The sequence below is a fragment of the Triturus cristatus genome, chromosome 12 (assembly GCF_964204655.1).
Source record: "Triturus cristatus chromosome 12, aTriCri1.1, whole genome shotgun sequence".
Taxonomy (NCBI): domain Eukaryota; kingdom Metazoa; phylum Chordata; class Amphibia; order Caudata; family Salamandridae; genus Triturus; species Triturus cristatus.
In genome coordinates, this window is record NC_140595.1 from 577724707 (window position 1) to 577742402 (window position 17696).

At 46.2% G+C, this 17696-nt stretch overlaps 1 protein-coding gene across 1 annotated transcript in view; it reads left to right on the top strand.

Moving 5' to 3' along the window:
- LOC146776290 (neural-cadherin-like) overlaps positions 1-17696 on the top strand; it is a 567428-nt gene that overhangs the window by 357650 nt on the left and 192082 nt on the right. The window contains exon 23 of the mRNA XM_085637108.1: positions 11596-11804. Coding sequence (XP_085493234.1) covers positions 11596-11804 — 209 coding nt within the window. The remainder of the gene's footprint in view (positions 1-11595; positions 11805-17696) is intronic.

A 17696-nucleotide genomic window follows, 5' to 3' on the forward strand; every position in this document is an offset into this window, starting at 1 on the left:
GCAGCATCTATTTTTACTTCCTCCCATCTTGGCAAGTTTCTTGGGCGACCAGTAGGCCCTGTGTATGGTAAACAAATGATTCCTCCTGAGTGGAGCTGAGGTCACTGAAGCCCATAATGTAGCAGCAGATACTTGCCATAGATTTTGGATGTCGCAGCTTGGCATGTCCAGCTTCCAGATTTCTTCGGTCAGGGCCCTTCCACTATCATCTCCTTGAACTAATGACCAGTACCACTTTTAGACTTCCTTCCCATAGGTCTGTATCGTCACTAAATCCTTCTCGACTTCTGACTTCGCCCGAGGTTTATTTGGGATCGTGACCAGCTGGCTAACTGATAGTATTTGAATCTAGATATGTTGAAATCTGTGTTCTGACTGAGAGCGTCCCATGTTAATAGCCTGCCTTCCTTCGCAAGTGGACCCCATCTTAGTAAACCAGCATTCACCAATGGAGAGGCTAGGCTGTCCTTCAACCATATAGGGGTCCCTGGAGAGTTCCAAATTGGTGCCATGCAGCTATAGTATGGAACTATAGTATGGAATCTCTAGGATTTTTTTGACCTGAATCCAAATTCTGTATGTATCAGTTAGAGTCTTAAATTTAATCTTCTAGAAAAACTTTGTATGGCCAAATTTGAATAAAAAGCCTTTGCCGTCTCCCAAATTACTTATTAGATACCTATATCTCATCAGCATGTCCTGGGGGGCTAACCGCAATCGCCTAGAGTTTCATTTAACAAAAAGGCCCAATAATACAATTGAAAATCCGGGAGCTACTCCTCCCTCCAGCTTTTTCTTCCTAAGTTTCCGCCAGGAAATTCTCACATTCTTATCCCTCCATATAAAACTGCTAAGTTGCACCTGAAGTTTTTTTAAACCAAACAGCCTTGAAAAACAAAGGGAGAGTGTTGAAAATAAAAGTAAACTTAGGGAGAATTGTCATGTTAATTAGGTTGGTCCTTCCTAAAATGGAGATCGGGAGAGAAGCCCAGCTTTGCAAAGGTTTTTTAGTCTCTTGCACAAGTCTAGCAAAGTTGATTACTGCCATTTTGTCCAAGTCTTTTGTTACTAGTGCTTCTAAGTATCTGAACTCTGTTTTATCCAAATGTTTAAGGTGGTCAGGGACAGTATTGTTCCATGACCTAGTTTCAGTCTTATCTTCAATGACTAAGTAGTCCGAAATTCACCCAAAGTTGCCCGTTAATTCCAAGACTACGGGTAAAGATGTCTCCAAATTAGCTGTATATACTACCAAGTCATCTGCGTATAGGGCCTCTTTCCTATACCAGTCCCCATGCTGGAAAGGGGGGACTCTTTGGTCTTCTCTTATTCTCTTTGCAAGAGGCTCCAAATAGAGATTAAACAGCATTGAAGAAAGTGGACAACCTTGACAGGTTCCCCTATTTATCTGAAGGCTAGTAGTTAGCGAACCATTGATCAATATCTTTGCTGTAGGGGTAGCATATATACCTTGGATAACATGAAGAAAATTACCACCAAAACCATTTTGTTCTGCCACTTTGTACAAATAAGGCCAGCTAACTCTAGCAAAGGCCTTGGCAGCATCAACCAAAATCACCGACAGGGGGGTCCTCGTCACAGAAGCTACATCTATCGCACACACCAGATCTTGTGTCAAATCGGAAAGCTGCCTCCCCTTCATAAAACCCTTCTGGTTTATACCTATTAAATCTCCTAAAACCTTGTCCAGTCGTCTGGCCAAAACTTGTGAGTAAATATTATAGTCTGCATTTAGCAGAGAGATTGGCCGAAAAGATTTGCATTGTTTCGGGTCCTTGTTGGGTTTAAGTATTAAAGTGATCACTGCTTCACTCCATGTAAGGGGAAGGGGTGCTTGCTGTGCATAAATACCATTCATCTTCTCAGGTAGGGAGTAATTTCCTCTTTCAAGATTTTGTATATCTCATTGGGAAGACTGTCGGGCCCGGAGCTTTCCTATTCTTTAAGCTTTGGATGATGCTGTCTATTTCTGCCCTGGAGATCTCTTGGTTGAGAGTTGCCCGCTGAACGTTATTTAAACAGGGAAGTTTGTCCTGATTTAACCAATCTTTATCTCCAGTTGCGTCACCTTCACATCATCAGTGTATAACTCCTGGAAAACAAAAGCTTCCCCAATTGTCTTATCTTCCATACCCTTACTTCCTGTTTTATCATTTATTACTTCCTTAATATCGTTTCTAATCAGATATTGTCTTGCTTTCTGCGAGTGAAAAAGCATTTCTAACTAAGGAGGAAGTTATTTAATTTACCCGCTACAAGCAATTGTGATTAACATCACTCCGCAACCAATGGTTTTGTGACCATGGTGTTTCCAGCAGTATTTACACTGAACTGGAGTAATAGTACGGATCTTTTCCCCAGCTGTCGAGTGTTCATCACTCTCTCTCTCAATTTGGAGCCTTCGGAGCCCCTATCGCCTGTGACGACCTCGTGCGCCTACTAGGCGTGTCCCTTTATTTCTCACACGGTGTCCCTGCCCTTTTCACTTTCACCTTTGTCCTGAGGAAGACCCCGCCAGTCAGGATTGAAAAACCTACTTGGCTTCAGGGGTTGAAACGTCGACATACTACTGCTACCAGTATTGCCAACAGTGCATGTCGCATTGTGACTTTTGTACATGGTTATGTAATTAATTGTCATTTACCTCTCTTTGATTGTGTTTGAGAATATGTGGCATTGAATAATATGCCCTACGATTGGATTGTTTTACTAAATTGATGTATTTGTCACTTATTTCACTACCTCACTTAAATCACCCCCCTCCCCTTGCACTTAGTTGGACACAGCAACTAGGCTTTTATGATGTTTTTGTAAAAATTGCTCTTAAAAACATTGCATTATGTGTAGAGTGTGATTAAATAACACTCCAACACTTATTCAGTTTCTCTTGATTTTGTATATATTTTTTCCATTTGCTTATACACCTCGTTTGATGTATTATAACCGGGACCACTATTGTCTATATTGCTTTCCATGCTAGCATCTTCCCGCACCCTTCCCCATACTCATAATTCGCCAGCCTGCTAGCTTCCCATCTCTGTTTCACTAGTCCCTCCAGTAAATCAGATAATATCCCTTTAGCTTCTATCAATTTACTTTGTAGTTCCTCTTTTATTGTGACTTGGGTAGACTTACTCTTTGTTTTTCCCCTGAATATCATCAATAGCTTATTCATAATCCCTTACTTTGTTCTTCCCCACCTCATTCTTATAAGCAGCTATATTTATTAATTATCCAGTATTAGGGGTGTCTTTCATAGATTCACATGCCTGAATCATTCCCCGTCGTCGAGACGGGAGCCTCCGGTACATAAAAAAGTAATGTCCTATAGACATACATAGAGAAAAAATAGGCCTAAGGGCCTCCCCTTAGTAGCCTATCATAGTCCTTATGTAAAAAGGACCAAACTTCTAGAGCCAGCCAATCAGCTATCACCTCCCTCTAGAACCTTCCTGGCAGGAGCCTCAGTCCCTCAGATTTTCTACCGCACGTTGTGCTAGGGAGTCTCCAACCTGAGCTCTCCTCAGGATTCATTTCAAACCAACTTATTCACAGTTTTTGGTGACTTTCTTCTTCAGGATTTCAACGCTGACTACTTCAGGCCTCTTTTTGCTTCAGTGAGTGTTTTATTTCATCTACATCTCCTGGCATGTCGGACTCCCAGAAGAAAGCCCTTTTCAGGGCTTGCTCTTCATGTGGGAAGAAGAGGCTTCATGTGGACGACAAGCATGAACTATGCTTGTACTGCCTTTACCCGGACCACGTCCCTAAGGACTGCAAAATATGTAGGTCTTTCCCACATAAGACCTTGAGAGACAGGGAAGGCCGCCTGCTTATCTGGCTGGACAGGCTCAAAGACAAGGACAGTGTGGTGTCCTCAGAGGCGAGCTTTTCTGGAGCCTCTGGAGTCTCCCTGAAGAGGCCGAGAATGGCATCTCCTGGCCCCTCAGACGCTCCTCCTACGAAGACGCACAAAAAGTCTTCAGAGGCGAGATCTTCGAAGTCTTCAGCGTCTGATAAAGTCTCTCTCACCTTCAAGAAGCCTACTCTGTCGGCCTCAAAAATGGCGACGCCATCATCTGTACAAAAAAGGCCATCAGGACATGTCTCCACAGCTACGACGACAGTGTCCACGTCCACAGCGGCGTCGGCCCGCTCGTCGACGACGACCACTCCATCATCATCGTCTGCAGGTACCCCTATCTCATCTATTATACTATTAAAACCGTCGTCTAAATCATCATCGACGACGAAGATAGTACCGTCGAGGGCATCGTCGACGAGAAGCCCTCCGCCGACGGAAGAGTCGACGTCAAGGATATCTATGATGAGTGCGTCGACGACGAAGGCATCGTCGACGAAGATGTCGACGAAGATGTCAACGACGAAGGCATCGTCGACGAGAGCGTCGACGACGAAGGCGACGACGAAAGCGTCGACGACGGAAGCGTCGACGACGGAAGCGTCGACGACGGAAGCGTCGACGACGACGACTACATCGTCGACGAGAACATCGTCGACAAGGAAAATATCGTCGATGGGGACGCCGTTGGTGACAGGGTCGTCGTCGTCGTCGTCCGTGGGACTGAAAACCAAGGAGATTTCTGTGCATGGAACTGCTCCCAGACCACAGATTACCCCGGAAACAACATCTCCAAGCAAGGTCCAAACCAATTTACCTCTGGAGATCCTGCAGAGCGAAGAGTCCGAAGAAGAGTTCTTCCAACAGGCTACTTCCCCTTCCGAGCTGTTTGTCAAATGCCAAAGCACGGACGAGGAGCAGGAAGGTTCAAGTGCGCAGGAGCGCCCCGTCCAGGAACAAGTCCGCACGGAGGTCACCCCAATGGTCTGCCTCCCTCTGGCAATTGTTAAGGACCTCAAGTTCCTTATCAGGGATTACAAACAACGTTTCCCAGAACCACCAACACAGAATACAGGGGTCCCAGTGCCAGTTACTAACCCCCCAGCGACAGCCCCAAGGCAATCACGGCAGGTAACGCAGGTCTGCCACGAGCCGCCACCTCAGGTGATAGACTCAACGGATGAGGAGGCTGAGGAGATGGAGGAAGGTGAGGTCCCGGGAGACCTGACGGACCAGGATGAGGAGGAAGAGTATGTAGCATCTTCACCACCTTCCCCACAACCGCGCCAGGCAGATTCACCACCTGTGGATATAGGTGGTTTTCACAAGCTAGTGGAACGGGCTGCGACGCGGTTCCATATGGTCATGGAGTCGACGGAAACAGAATGCTTCCTCCATGACTTTAAGGAGCAGACGAAAAAGACGTCCAAATCAATCCCTATCATTGACTTCCTCTGGGACCAGGGAAAGAAGTTGATGCTAACGCCAGCTTCAGTTCCTGCGGTCGTTCCGCGTCTGGATAAGAAGTATAGAGCACCATCCACGGCGCCAGCTTGCCTGACTGGCCACCCGAAGCCGGATTCGGTCGTGACCCAAGCGGCCCAGAAAAATTCACGCAATCCATCCTCGCCTCTTTCAGCTCCACCAGACAAGGAGGGCAGAAAGTTAGACACAATAGGAAAAAGGTTTTCGACCACTTCGGCAATGACCATCAAGGTGGCCAATTCTATAGCCCTTTTAGGGCGTTATAACCGCCAACTTTGGGAGGATATTGCCCCTTACTTAGCAGAACTCCCGAGTTCCACACAGGATGAGGTGAAAGCACTCCTTTCCGAAGGCCAGTCTTCTGCGGCAGAGATCATCGATTGCGCCATTGATGTAGCCATGACAGGCTTCCGTCAACTGGCTGGGGCGGCTGTCCTGCGCCGCCAAGGATGGCTCAAAGCAACATCGTTCAGGCAGGAAGTGCAGACGAAGGTGCTAGATATGCCCTTCGACGGACAGCACCTATTTGGAGATAAGATTGATGAGGCGCTACAAGCCATTAAAAAGGACACGGACACGGCTAGAGCGCTTGGAACCTTGCAGGCAAGGAACCAGTCCTTTCGGGGCAACAAATCTAGAGGCCAGTCCTCCTACAGAGGATCATTCCAGAATAAGTCCTCATATTCGTTCCAGAACAAGACCCAGTACCAGCAAAAGCAACAACAGGGTCGACAATCATCTTACGGAAGATCCAATTTCAGGGGTAAGAACCAGAAAAGGGGCACAGGCGGACGCCAGTGACCGCTTACTCCAGCCAGTCCAGCTACCATCTTGTTCTACACAAATTGGAGGAAAATTGACCCATTTCCTAAAGAATTGGCGCATCATCACCTCAGATCGTTGGGTGCTCCAACTTCTCAGATTCGGCCATTCCCTAGAATTTACCGCCATCCCGCCTGCAACCCCTCCCCGCAGGTCTCCTCACAGACATCTGCGACTGCTGCTCCGGGAAATATCGGAGATGTTAAGGAAGGGAGCTATCGAGCGAGTTCCATCAGCTCAGAGGGAGAAAGGATTCTACTCCCGTTTCTTTCTGATACGGAAGAAAGAAAAGAAGTGGAGACCCATCCTGGACCTCAGGGCACTCAACTCTTTCCTGAAGAATCAGTCGTTCAGGATGGTGACGCTCCAAGAGATCCTTGGCATTCTGGAGGAAGGAGACTTCATGACATCCTTGGATCTTCAGGATGCTTACTATCACATCCCGATACTCAAGGGGCACAGGAAGTTTCTCCGTTTCGAAGTGGCAGGACAGCACTACCAGTTCAAGGTCCTTCCGTTTGGCCTCAAATCCGCTCCGCGGATTTTCACCAAGTGCCTTTCTCCTGTGGCAGCTTTCCTACGCCAAATGGGTCATCAAGTTTTTCCCTACCTAGACGACTGGCTGGTCAAGGCGCCTACGGCCGTAGGCGCAACCAAATCCTTCAACGCTTGTACCAATCTTTTCAATCATCTAGGATTGACGCTGAACCTTCAGAAATCACATACGTCCCCTACGAGAAGTATCACCTTCCTCGGGGCCACCTTGAATACGGAATGCGCAAGGGCATTTCCCTCAGCCGAAAGAAAACACAGGATCATATCCCTGGCCAAAACGGTGCAATCCAGGAAATCCCTAAAAGTTCGCACCTTCAAGTCACTTCTGGGAATGATGTCTTCCTGTATATTACTCATCCCTCACTGCAGGCTGCGGATGCGCCCACTGCAGGAGGCTCTCTCGAACCAGTGGACTCAGAGCGCAGGTTCGTTCGAGGACATTATAAACATAACTACACAAATATCCAGGAGTCTCGAGTGGTGGAAGGATTCCAGAAACCTCTCGAGAGGATTACCGTTCCTGCTGCCAGCAGCGCCATTGGTGATCACCACAGATGCATCTCTAGCGGGATGGGGAGCTGTCCTTCAGGACCTCAGAGTCAGCGGCAAATGGTCGGATCGGGAGCAACACCTCCATATAAATCTGCTGGAGTTGAGGGCTGTGTTTCTGGCTCTGCAGGCCTTTTTACCACGCATCCAGAACTCCCAGGTGCTCGTCAGGACGGACAACACCACGACGATGCATTACCTGAACAAACAGGGAGGAACGCGTTCGCTCACGCTATCGCGCGAATCGCAGAAAATCTGGAACTGGCTTGTTCTCCAGGGGATTACGCTCAGGGCGGACTACGTCCCGGGAAAGGACAACACCATTGCGGACGCCCTGAGCAGGCAGAAATCCCTCTCCCACGAATGGGAGCTCGACGAGAGTGCACTAACACACGTGTTCTCGGAATGGGGAGTCCCAGGAATCGACCTGTTTGCCACCAGGGAGAACGCCAAATGCCCAAGCTACGCAAGCTGGCATCCCCAACCGGAGTCGCTCGGAAATGCCTTTTCCATAGGATGGTTCAGCGTATTTGCGTACGCTTTTCCACCGTTCCCGATGATTCCCAGGGTCCTCAGGAAGATGAAGGCGGAGCCCTGTACACTAATTCTGATCGCCCCGTACTGGCCGAGGCAGCACTGGTTCTCGGACCTTCATCGCCTCTCCATCAGGACGCCGATCCGTCTAACACAGCACCCGAACCTGCTGACAATGTCCAAAGGACAGGTGCAATTCCCGAACCTACAATCGCTCAGGTTATCGGCCTGGCTCCTGAGCACAGAGAGTTTTGCCAATTGAACATCCCGCAGGACTGCAGGGATGTGCTAGCAAAGGCGAGGGCGGACAGTACCAACAAAACCTACTCCCTCAAATGGAAGCGCTTCTGCGTTTGGTGCTCAGAGAAGGGCCTGAGACCGCTTCATATCACACCCGAGCAGATATTACCATATCTCCTGCACTTGGCACAGTCCGGACTAGCGCATGCATCCATAAAGGTACATCTGGCGGCAATTTCACGTTTTACCAGGACTTTTCAAGGCCCGTCTCTCTGGTCCAGCAGACTTGTAAAACAGTTCCTTAAGGGTCTTTATAGGTCCTTTCCAAGGCCCCGACGGGTCCCACCGACTTGGCACCTCAACTTGGTCCTTAACCAACTCATGAAGCACCCCTTTGAACCCATTCACCGAGCCTCCGTTAAGTACATCTCATGGAAAACGGCTCTATTACTTGCGCTCACATCTGCCAGGAGGGTCAGCGAGTTGCAGGCTCTCTCCATTCAGGAGCCCTTCATGCAGTTCAAACAGGACAGGGTGGTGCTGAGGACAAATCCCAAGTTCATACCGAAAGTGCCTTCAGACTTTCACCTCAACGAGCCGGTGGTCCTACGCTCCTTCTTTGCCAACCCTACCACGGCAGCAGAGAGGACGCTCCATTCTCTGGATCTCAAACGGTGTCTTAAGTTTTATATGGATAAGACAAAAGCATTCAGAAAATCTTCACAGTTATTTGTGGCCTACAGCAGACCAAGGCTGGGTATGCCTCTTACAAAACAGAGCATCTCAAGGTGGATTTCTTCTGCAATAGCGTTCTGCCATGAAGGGGCTGGACGGCCGTTGCGAGACAGGGTGGAAGCACACTCCACCAGAGCGATGTCCACATCAGCAGCGCTGTTTGCTGGAGTGCCGATTTTGGACATCTGTAGAGCGGCGACGTGGAAGTCACCGCATACCTTCTCCAGACACTACTGCCTGGATGCCGAACTTACGAAGGATGCGGCAGTGGGCCAGGCGGTGCTCCGCCATCTGTTCCAGTGAGGTGAGCCTTCCAACAACCCGCCTTCCTGGTATGCACATTCTCTACTGTTTACTGTTTTGATGTATGCCAATGCTTTGAACTGTTATGATAATGATTGTATTATCTCAAGTACCTTTCTGGCATGTTACATCGGAAATGTGCATAATGCATTGCTAACTACTCTGATTCAGGCATGTGAATCTATGAAAGACACCCCTAATACTGGATAAGAAATGCGTTACTTACCTGTAACAGCAGTTATCCAGTATTGGTGTCTTTCATAGATTCACATGCAACCCTCCCGCCTCCCCTGGAAGGACTCACGCCTCTCTCTAACTATATTACGCCTACCTAGCTTGGTGCGTACGAAAATCTGAGGGACTGAGGCTCCTGCCAGGAAGGTTCTAGAGGGAGGTGATAGCTGATTGGCTGGCTCTAGAAGTTTGGTCCTTTTTACATAAGGACTATGATAGGCTACTAAGGGGAGGCCCTTAGGCCTATTTTTTCTCTATGTATGTCTATAGGACATTACTTTTTTATGTACCGGAGGCTCCCGTCTCGACGACGGGGAATGATTCAGGCATGTGAATCTATGAAAGACACCAATACTGGATAACTGCTGTTACAGGTAAGTAACGCATTTCTTTCCCCTGGAGAAACGCTTTGTAAGCGTCCCAAACGATATGTGGTGGGGCGGAATAAGCGTTTTGTTTAAAAAAGAAAGCCGTTTCCTCTTTCAAAGATCTTATTACTTCAGCATCCCCTAGTAGGGTTCTATCGAGTCCACCTAGTCTGTATTGACGCTGCTTTAACCTGAATCTCTCATTTGACCGCTGTGTGGTCAGATAAGTGTGATGGTTGATGAGTTACCTTAAGAATGCTGTTATTTAATTTCTGGTCAGTCAAGAAAAAGTCAATTCTGGACGAGTGGGACAGCTTTTTTTTTTTTTTTTTAAAGTATACCCTCTCTCCTGCATTCATTCTCCAAATATCCACCAAGGCAAATTTTTTTATCATATGGTGCACAAAGTCCCTCATTTTAGGAGAGTTTACTGTTGGCCTGGTGGTAGATTTATCTAAGACTGGGGTCAGCAATGTATTAAAGTGCCCCCCCCCCCAAATGATATGGTATTTTTTAACAAGAAGCTCTTGATATAATTCTCTAAGTGGGGATGGATCATCAATATTTGGGCCATAATAAGTCACAAATGCATATCCTATACAACAAATCTTAACATAACTTATTGCCCAGCTACCCCTAGTATCAGTCATGGAACCCTCCAGCCTAGCCTGAGCCGATTTTTTGTATAGGACTGCCATTCCCTTCACATTACAGGACTGATTTGTGCACACAAGATGAGAAATCCATCTATTCCTTGTTAAGATTTTCAGCCATTCTTCACGACGCAAATGAGTTTCCTGTAATAGGATACCTTCACTATCAGAAAGTCTTAATAACTCCAGAATCTTTCTTTGTCTTGAATTTATCCTTAGCCCATGGATATTCCATGAAGTTATTCTAAGATTACTCATCATGCCTTCCTTTCCTTTTGGAGCGATAGTCTTCAGCCCTCTTAGTGCTCTAGCTCTTTGCGTCAATGCTTCACTAGATATTTTGGTAAAGGCTGGGATTTTTCTTGTAATGATATTTGGTGTCAGAAATGTGCACATTGTTCTTCCTTGTTTGGTTAAGGTCATACAGAAATGTTCCTGTTTGCATATGGACTCTTATTAAGAAACTATCCAGATCTTACCAATTAGAAGACCATATATGGACTTTGTCATTTTTCCACTATTCTAATTAGGTAAATATGCCACAATATGATCTAGAGATTATTTTACACATTTCAATATTCCAGCTTCCGTGGCATATAATCTTTGTCCATCAATAAGTCTGTTTCACTGCTGATCTTGAACCTTGCGCTTCAATTGCCGTATGAGCACTGTGTGTCTCTCAACAAGCAGCCACTTACAAGAGTACATGTGAGTACACACATATATACCAAGACACGCATACACCCACACTGATAAATAAATCCATGGATTTACTCATGATTCTCCCACATAACCTTACTCAAATAATTTCTGACATTTTGTTTTTTAAGGACCCTCTTTACTAGTAAGAAACACTATTGCTCCACTAATTACATCATGTGTGTGTATGGGTGTTTTATTATTGGAAAGATCTTCATAACCTGCGTGAATTTCGGAAATTAGCAGCTTGTACAGCTATGCATATTAAAGAAACAACTTGCATGTGTAATACACCTAAACCGTATATTCTTAGCACCTCCTTCTGCAGACAGAAGCACAATCTGTGATGGGTTGGTTTATTTTTATAGTTGGGTAAAATTTATTCACCAGCATTCTAATTTTTCATGGTGATTCTGTATATGATACAATGACACTGCTCAAACCTAATTGTTTTTTAGACACAGGTAACTTTACTCTTTTTTAAATATGTTGCCATATACTTTTCCTGATTGTCCCTGTAATCTTCTCTACTCAGGTGTCAGTGTTCTCCTCAGCTCCATGGACCAGACTGTCAACAGACTATGCACAGCTTCCATGGCAATGGATTTGCCTGGTTTCCACCCCTGCACCCTTGCACTGAGAGTCGCCTTTCCTTGGAGTTTATCACGGAGGTTCCTGGTGGTCTTCTTCTCTACAGCGGCCCTTTGTCTGAACCTGGGTATTTACATTACTCCATGTCAATAGGTAATTCAAGAGAATAGATACCCAAGAACTACTTCTGCATTTTTCAAAGTTTATATTAAGTAATATTAAAGTCAGTCACTTACACAAAAGTTCAAAACTGTTGACCTTGTACAATAAAAAGTTCTTATCTTTAAGGTAACAGCATCTATCATCAGAAAGTGCTGACTGAAAGATATGTCTAAAATGGGATGCTGATTTCTACGCCTCGTAGATCTAAGACTGTAATGGACATATTCTGTTATTATTTCCACTGAAATCAATGGTTATTCATTAGTCATGGAATACTGAGGTTTGATAGATGGCACGTACCATGGTTTTGACACATATACTTTTCAATGGGGATGCTAAATATTCAGCGAGAAGCACCAACAGCAGCCAGATGTAAATTATAGCAACATGGTCAGGATAGTAATATTTAAGGTCCGGCACCCTCTTTCTGTCTAATGAAATACCCAAAGACTTTTGTGTTTAATCACTCCAATGGGGCTCAGACCCTTTTTACCCCAATAACAAACTATTTGAAACCAAAATAGGGGTGTCCTCCGTTTCAAAATAAATAAAAGGGGCATCCATTCATTGTTTAACATGTGCTCCTTTATTTAAGTTAAGTAATTCCTTGTTCTGGTAGGGATGAAATATGCCATTTGGTGTACAGTATGAAATATGGAACAGCTGGCATGTGTTTCGCCCCCTGTGGCTGATATGCCTGGTGCTTTCTCAAGGCTGCAACTGAGAAAAGAGCAAAGGTGGTCAAAGTTTGGGATTCTGTGTTCCGAAACAACCACCACCATGGTGTGAAGTGAGGGAGCACCAATTTCTCCTTCTCCAGAGACTAAAGTGAAATACTCATTCCAATTTGCCTGTGGTACTAATAAGGTACATGCGGTAATCATTGGTGATCCCCGGGGGATAGAAGAGAGATTTGTGTTTATCTAGGTGTCAGGTGCTGGCAGGACTAAGTTTAATCAAACAAGTTAAGCTTAACAAGAGCAGTGGGTTCATGAGAAGGGAATGAAGAAAGGAAACAGAATCTCATGCTGTGATAGAACATAATCACAATAGTGCGTATTAATGTTTACATCAAAGTTTTTCGGTTAGTACTTAAGGTGTGTGGATAACAGATCTAAGACATGATTGCTTGCCAATGTATTACCATACTAATGATAACATAGCTTTAAAATAACAAATCTAATCATGTCTTCTAAGTGTCTGCCTTGGACTAAGCATATCTAAACAGAAATCCATTTTGTACTTATTAGATAAGGAAAACTCGTAGTCGGAGTACTGCATTAAATCTCTGTAGGAGAGTAGGATCTGCTTCACATGGGTACCCCCACTTTTTGCTGGTGTTTCACTGTTTTTCGACCTTAGTCTGGCTGTGGCCCTGCTAATCAGGACACCAGCCTAGCTGCTTCCTCTCTAAAATGGATTCCATGTACATTAGGCACATTCTTAATTGGATTCTGGAGTGCCTTATAAACCCCTAGTATATGGTATACTGTGTACCTAGGGCATAGGTACCTCAGAGGTCTACCAGGGGCTGAAGCATTTATTATGCCACCCCTGGGAAGCACTCCAAAATGACACCACAGGTCTGCTACTGCAGCCTGCGTAAGGTGGTGCCTGCATCCCTTACTGTGGTATAGGCTATCTATATCACTACCATTGCACACACATATAAAACCTATAAGTCACTCCTATGACAGGCCTTAACAATCCTGAAGGCAGAGTGCTTGGTTTTTATTTGAGAGGGTGCCCCTGCATGAGCAGAGCCCATCTGCAGCGTTCGGAGTACCTCCTCTGATGCTGTTTGTGGTGCAGCCTGACCATATACTCTTAAGTGCATTATAACCTCGCGGTAAATGCTAACTTTGGACTGGCTGCACGGAAACACGTCGTGTTAGGTGTCCAACTCTTTGGAATACTACCCACCCCCCGCCAGTTATGGTGGCGGGGGTAGCATTCCACCCTTCTAGAGGAAGAGACATGTTCACACTGGTCTACCCGGTAAAGACTTTCTACAGCCCTGGTATCACAAAATGGATGCCACTGCCACAGACACAGGTCTGGCCTCCTGCTGCTGACCGAAACTCCGGCAGGGGAGGCCTGGACAATAGGTTTCCTGTCCCAGGGAGTTGTAACCACCTCCCCAGACAGGCAGATGTGTATTGGGGCTGGGCGGGAGTACTCTCTGGTGCTTTGAAGTCCTGCATTGGGGGCACACACGGTGTCCCTGTGCATAGCCCAGTTCAAACCGGTTGCAGGGGTTACCTGCCCCTGCTCTGGAGCGAAACTGGACAAAGGAAATGGGTGCAACCACCCCTCTTTCCAAACCCTCCCATAGGTGGGTCCCTAGAGTATGTCCAACCCCCAAACTTTGTATAAGTATGGGAACCCAGTCCCTGAGACTTTAGATTACCCTGGACGAAACTCTGCAACATATATCCTGGACCTTCGACGTTCTATTTCAACTAGAACACTGAAGAAATCTCCCTTGGGGTCAAGGAGTGACTCCCCTGCTTGACAGGCACCAAAGAAGCAACTGTCCAGTCTGAAATTCCGAAGCTCCCGCCGGCCGCCGAAGTCTCTGCATCCCCAGAGGTGGATTTCCAAACTTCCCCGAGGCTACCCTGAGCCCACAGCAAAGCTGAGGCCCGTGGCTATCGTGGGTGACGTGGAACCGTGACCCCTGGGCACCGTGATCTTTTGCTGATCCATCATCTTCCTGGACTTCCTCAAAGTTGTGCTTTGGGCTCCGAGTAGCCCCAGCCTTGAGCACCTCCTGCACCGAAGATCTCTGGCCTCCACTCGTGACCCGTGGGCCAGTTTCAAGTGCGACCGCTCGAGGCTCCTTCGCGATCGCTAGCCCGTTGGCTAGTGGGTCCCCACGAAGGCGACTCCTCTTCTGATTGGGCTTTCCTGGTTGCTCCAGACGTGCCCCAACTTACCCTCGCTGGGTGAGTCCCCCAGACCTTGGTGGTCTGCACCGACGTCCTTTTTCTATTTTCACGTGACTTGCTGTTGCCAAGGCTTGTTGGGTCCAATCTGATCGCCGACACCGCAGCACTCGACAGACTTTGTGGGACAGCTCGAATCCAGCTTCTGGTTGTCGTCAACGCCTCCTGGACCTCGTGGGTGAAGAGTCAAGACACCCATCAACTCACCTGAAGCACCCGACATCTGTGGGCATTGGACTATCGTGCCCTTGGTCACTGGTAAGTGACCCAGACTCTGCCCCCTCTGCTTTCAGGTTCCTTCCATCCTCGATCCAGGCTTGGATCTCTTCGGAAACTTCTCCTCTTCACGGCAGCAGCACTTCTTTGCCAGCTTCCATTGAAAACAGCGACGCGACCCAACACCATTTGACACCTATGCACCCGGCTTCCCTGGCTGAGGTAACTCGAGTGCTCCGGTCCTCTCGTGGATGTTGGCCCTAGACACCTCTAAGTCCAAAAGGGTTCGCTCGTAGTCATCCGCAAAGTGTCCTTAAACCCTTAATTTCCAACCGCGACTTTCCCCATAGAAGTAAACGGCGATTCACGGCTGTGTTCTCACACTGCACGTGTCCCCCGTGGGTCCCCTGTGTCACTACCTTGCGTGGTTCCTTGTGGTCCAAGCACTTCTACAGGCTCTAGGCCTTGTGTCTAGTTCAGTCGTGGTTCTTATACCACTTTATTGGTATATGGTGTGGTAAGTCCCTAGGGCCCAAACGTGTATTTGTGCTTTTACTGTTGAATACAGACTTGTAACTTAAGTACTTCAAACTCCAGCCTCATAAAGAGACTAGAGGGGTGTGTTTTATCTTAAATATATATATTTTAAATATATACCTGGTGTGGTTGTCCTTTCATTTGGTCATTTAAGAGATTATAGACTGGTAAAAACAAGCTGCTTTACATTCCTTCAAGACTTAGCCTGAAGGCTGCTCTCCATAGCTACCACTAGGATAGCTTTCAATAAAGGTTGTCCTTAACCTATCAACCTATAGGTGATAGGTTATAGGTGCCCACTATAACTAGTGGACAGCATATATCAGGCCAACTTCTCACAATCTCCCCATTAATTTATAATTTTGGTGCCATTATTAACCTCTAATGCCTTGACAGTTGGTTCATACCCACAATAATTTCATGTGCAAAAGGAAGGGATTATTACAATATACAACAACCTGCTCGCCTGTTCCAAATGTGTTATATCAGACATACATGTCAAAGATTCTGAAGAAAGCAGATACATCTTCATGGATAGTAAGCGAGTGATACATTTTATATAATTTTTATATAATATTGCATAACTGCATAACTATAGAGTGGAACTTACTTATCAAATAGGGCAATTAGTACATGACTTAAAAAGATGGCACATATTTATCAGGTTACAAGAGACATATATAGAGTTGTTAAAAGGTGGCCCTTGCGATACATAATCCATTCAGGTAAACAGCATTGGAGTATATTCAGAGAGCGGTCCTGATTCCAAGTACTGTTTCCAACAGACTCATCCATACTAAAATCTTACGCATATCCACAGTTGTTAGCCTCTTTCAGAGTATTGGTTGCTTCAAGCGTTCATATTTTAATTGGGAAGCTTGGGAATCCGATATGTTGTGCTCCAAATTACTGGAGTGTACATAGATACAGTGAAGTGATGCCTTTCACATATTACCAGTTGTTTAATCGCTTGCAGCGTCTAGATTATCTAATAATGCTTTTTATGGCAGGAAAAGCTACGGAGTGTAATACTGTACACTTTGATGTACTTGAAGGCATCCGGGTAAGGGGAGTCACCCAATAAGCTACCCTATCCCGGTTCTGGTTCACTATACAAAAAACCCCAAGTGTGTCGGGCACAAGAGCCCAGTTAGTCTCAGTGCGGGATCCTGATTAATAAAATGCCAAGCAGTCCTTGGTGTCGGACTGCACTCTTGTTAAAAGAAATGCCCCGATAGATTTGCAATGTAATGATTCTAGTTGAGTGATTAAATGCCATGCACTCATTGGTGTCAGAGTACACCTGGGTAAAGTGGAATGCCCCGATAGATTTGCAATCTAACAATTCAAGCACACTTGGGGTAGTGAAGCATGTTTTAAACACAGTTAAGGCTCATTTATGAAAACTGTCACATCGCAGTGTGAAAACAGTGACGTGACAGATTTCACTGCACTCTCCTTGCGACACAATGGATGCGCTGTATTTACTGTACGGCAAGGAGTGACAGATACGTGAGGATTCCTGACGCATCTATTGGCGCAAAAGTCATGCATTGCTGGAGTTGTGTCGCAAGCATGACGCAACTCCAGCAATGCGTGGGGAGGTCTATCCTTAAAGCCCTGCGTCACCCTTACGCCTGCCATGAGGCAGGCGTAAGGTTTTGACGCAGTGGCATCCTAGAAGTGGTGCAGTGAAATCTGATAGATTTCACTGCACCACTCCTATGAGGGTTTGTTACGTGGGACCGCCGGTATAATGTGGCGCAGGGCTTTACAAGGTGACTCATCTGCCTAGATGCGTCACCTTGTAAATATGTTGCAACTTGGTGCAATGTTTACGCCGCAGCTGTGTCACAAAAAGTGACGCAACGGTGGCGCAAAAGTGTTGCAAGGGGCTCATAAATAAGCCCCAGTTGTGTCTAGCACTTAAATTGGGCATCCCCTTATCTGGTCCTGGGTCAAATCCCTTGCTGCAGACTATCCTGGAGTGAGTATGCTGGCATGGTGCTAATGCGCTATGCTTTTATGTAGTTTGAAATCCATCTTTTATGTCAGTTACGAGAAAGCGAGAGGAAGTTCTATATCCTAACCGGGGCTGCCATCTTGGTGTATGTGAGGCTGAGCCGTATTTCTCTAGTGAATACATTTTGGAACATTCTTGAAGGAGATTGTGAGTAAATAA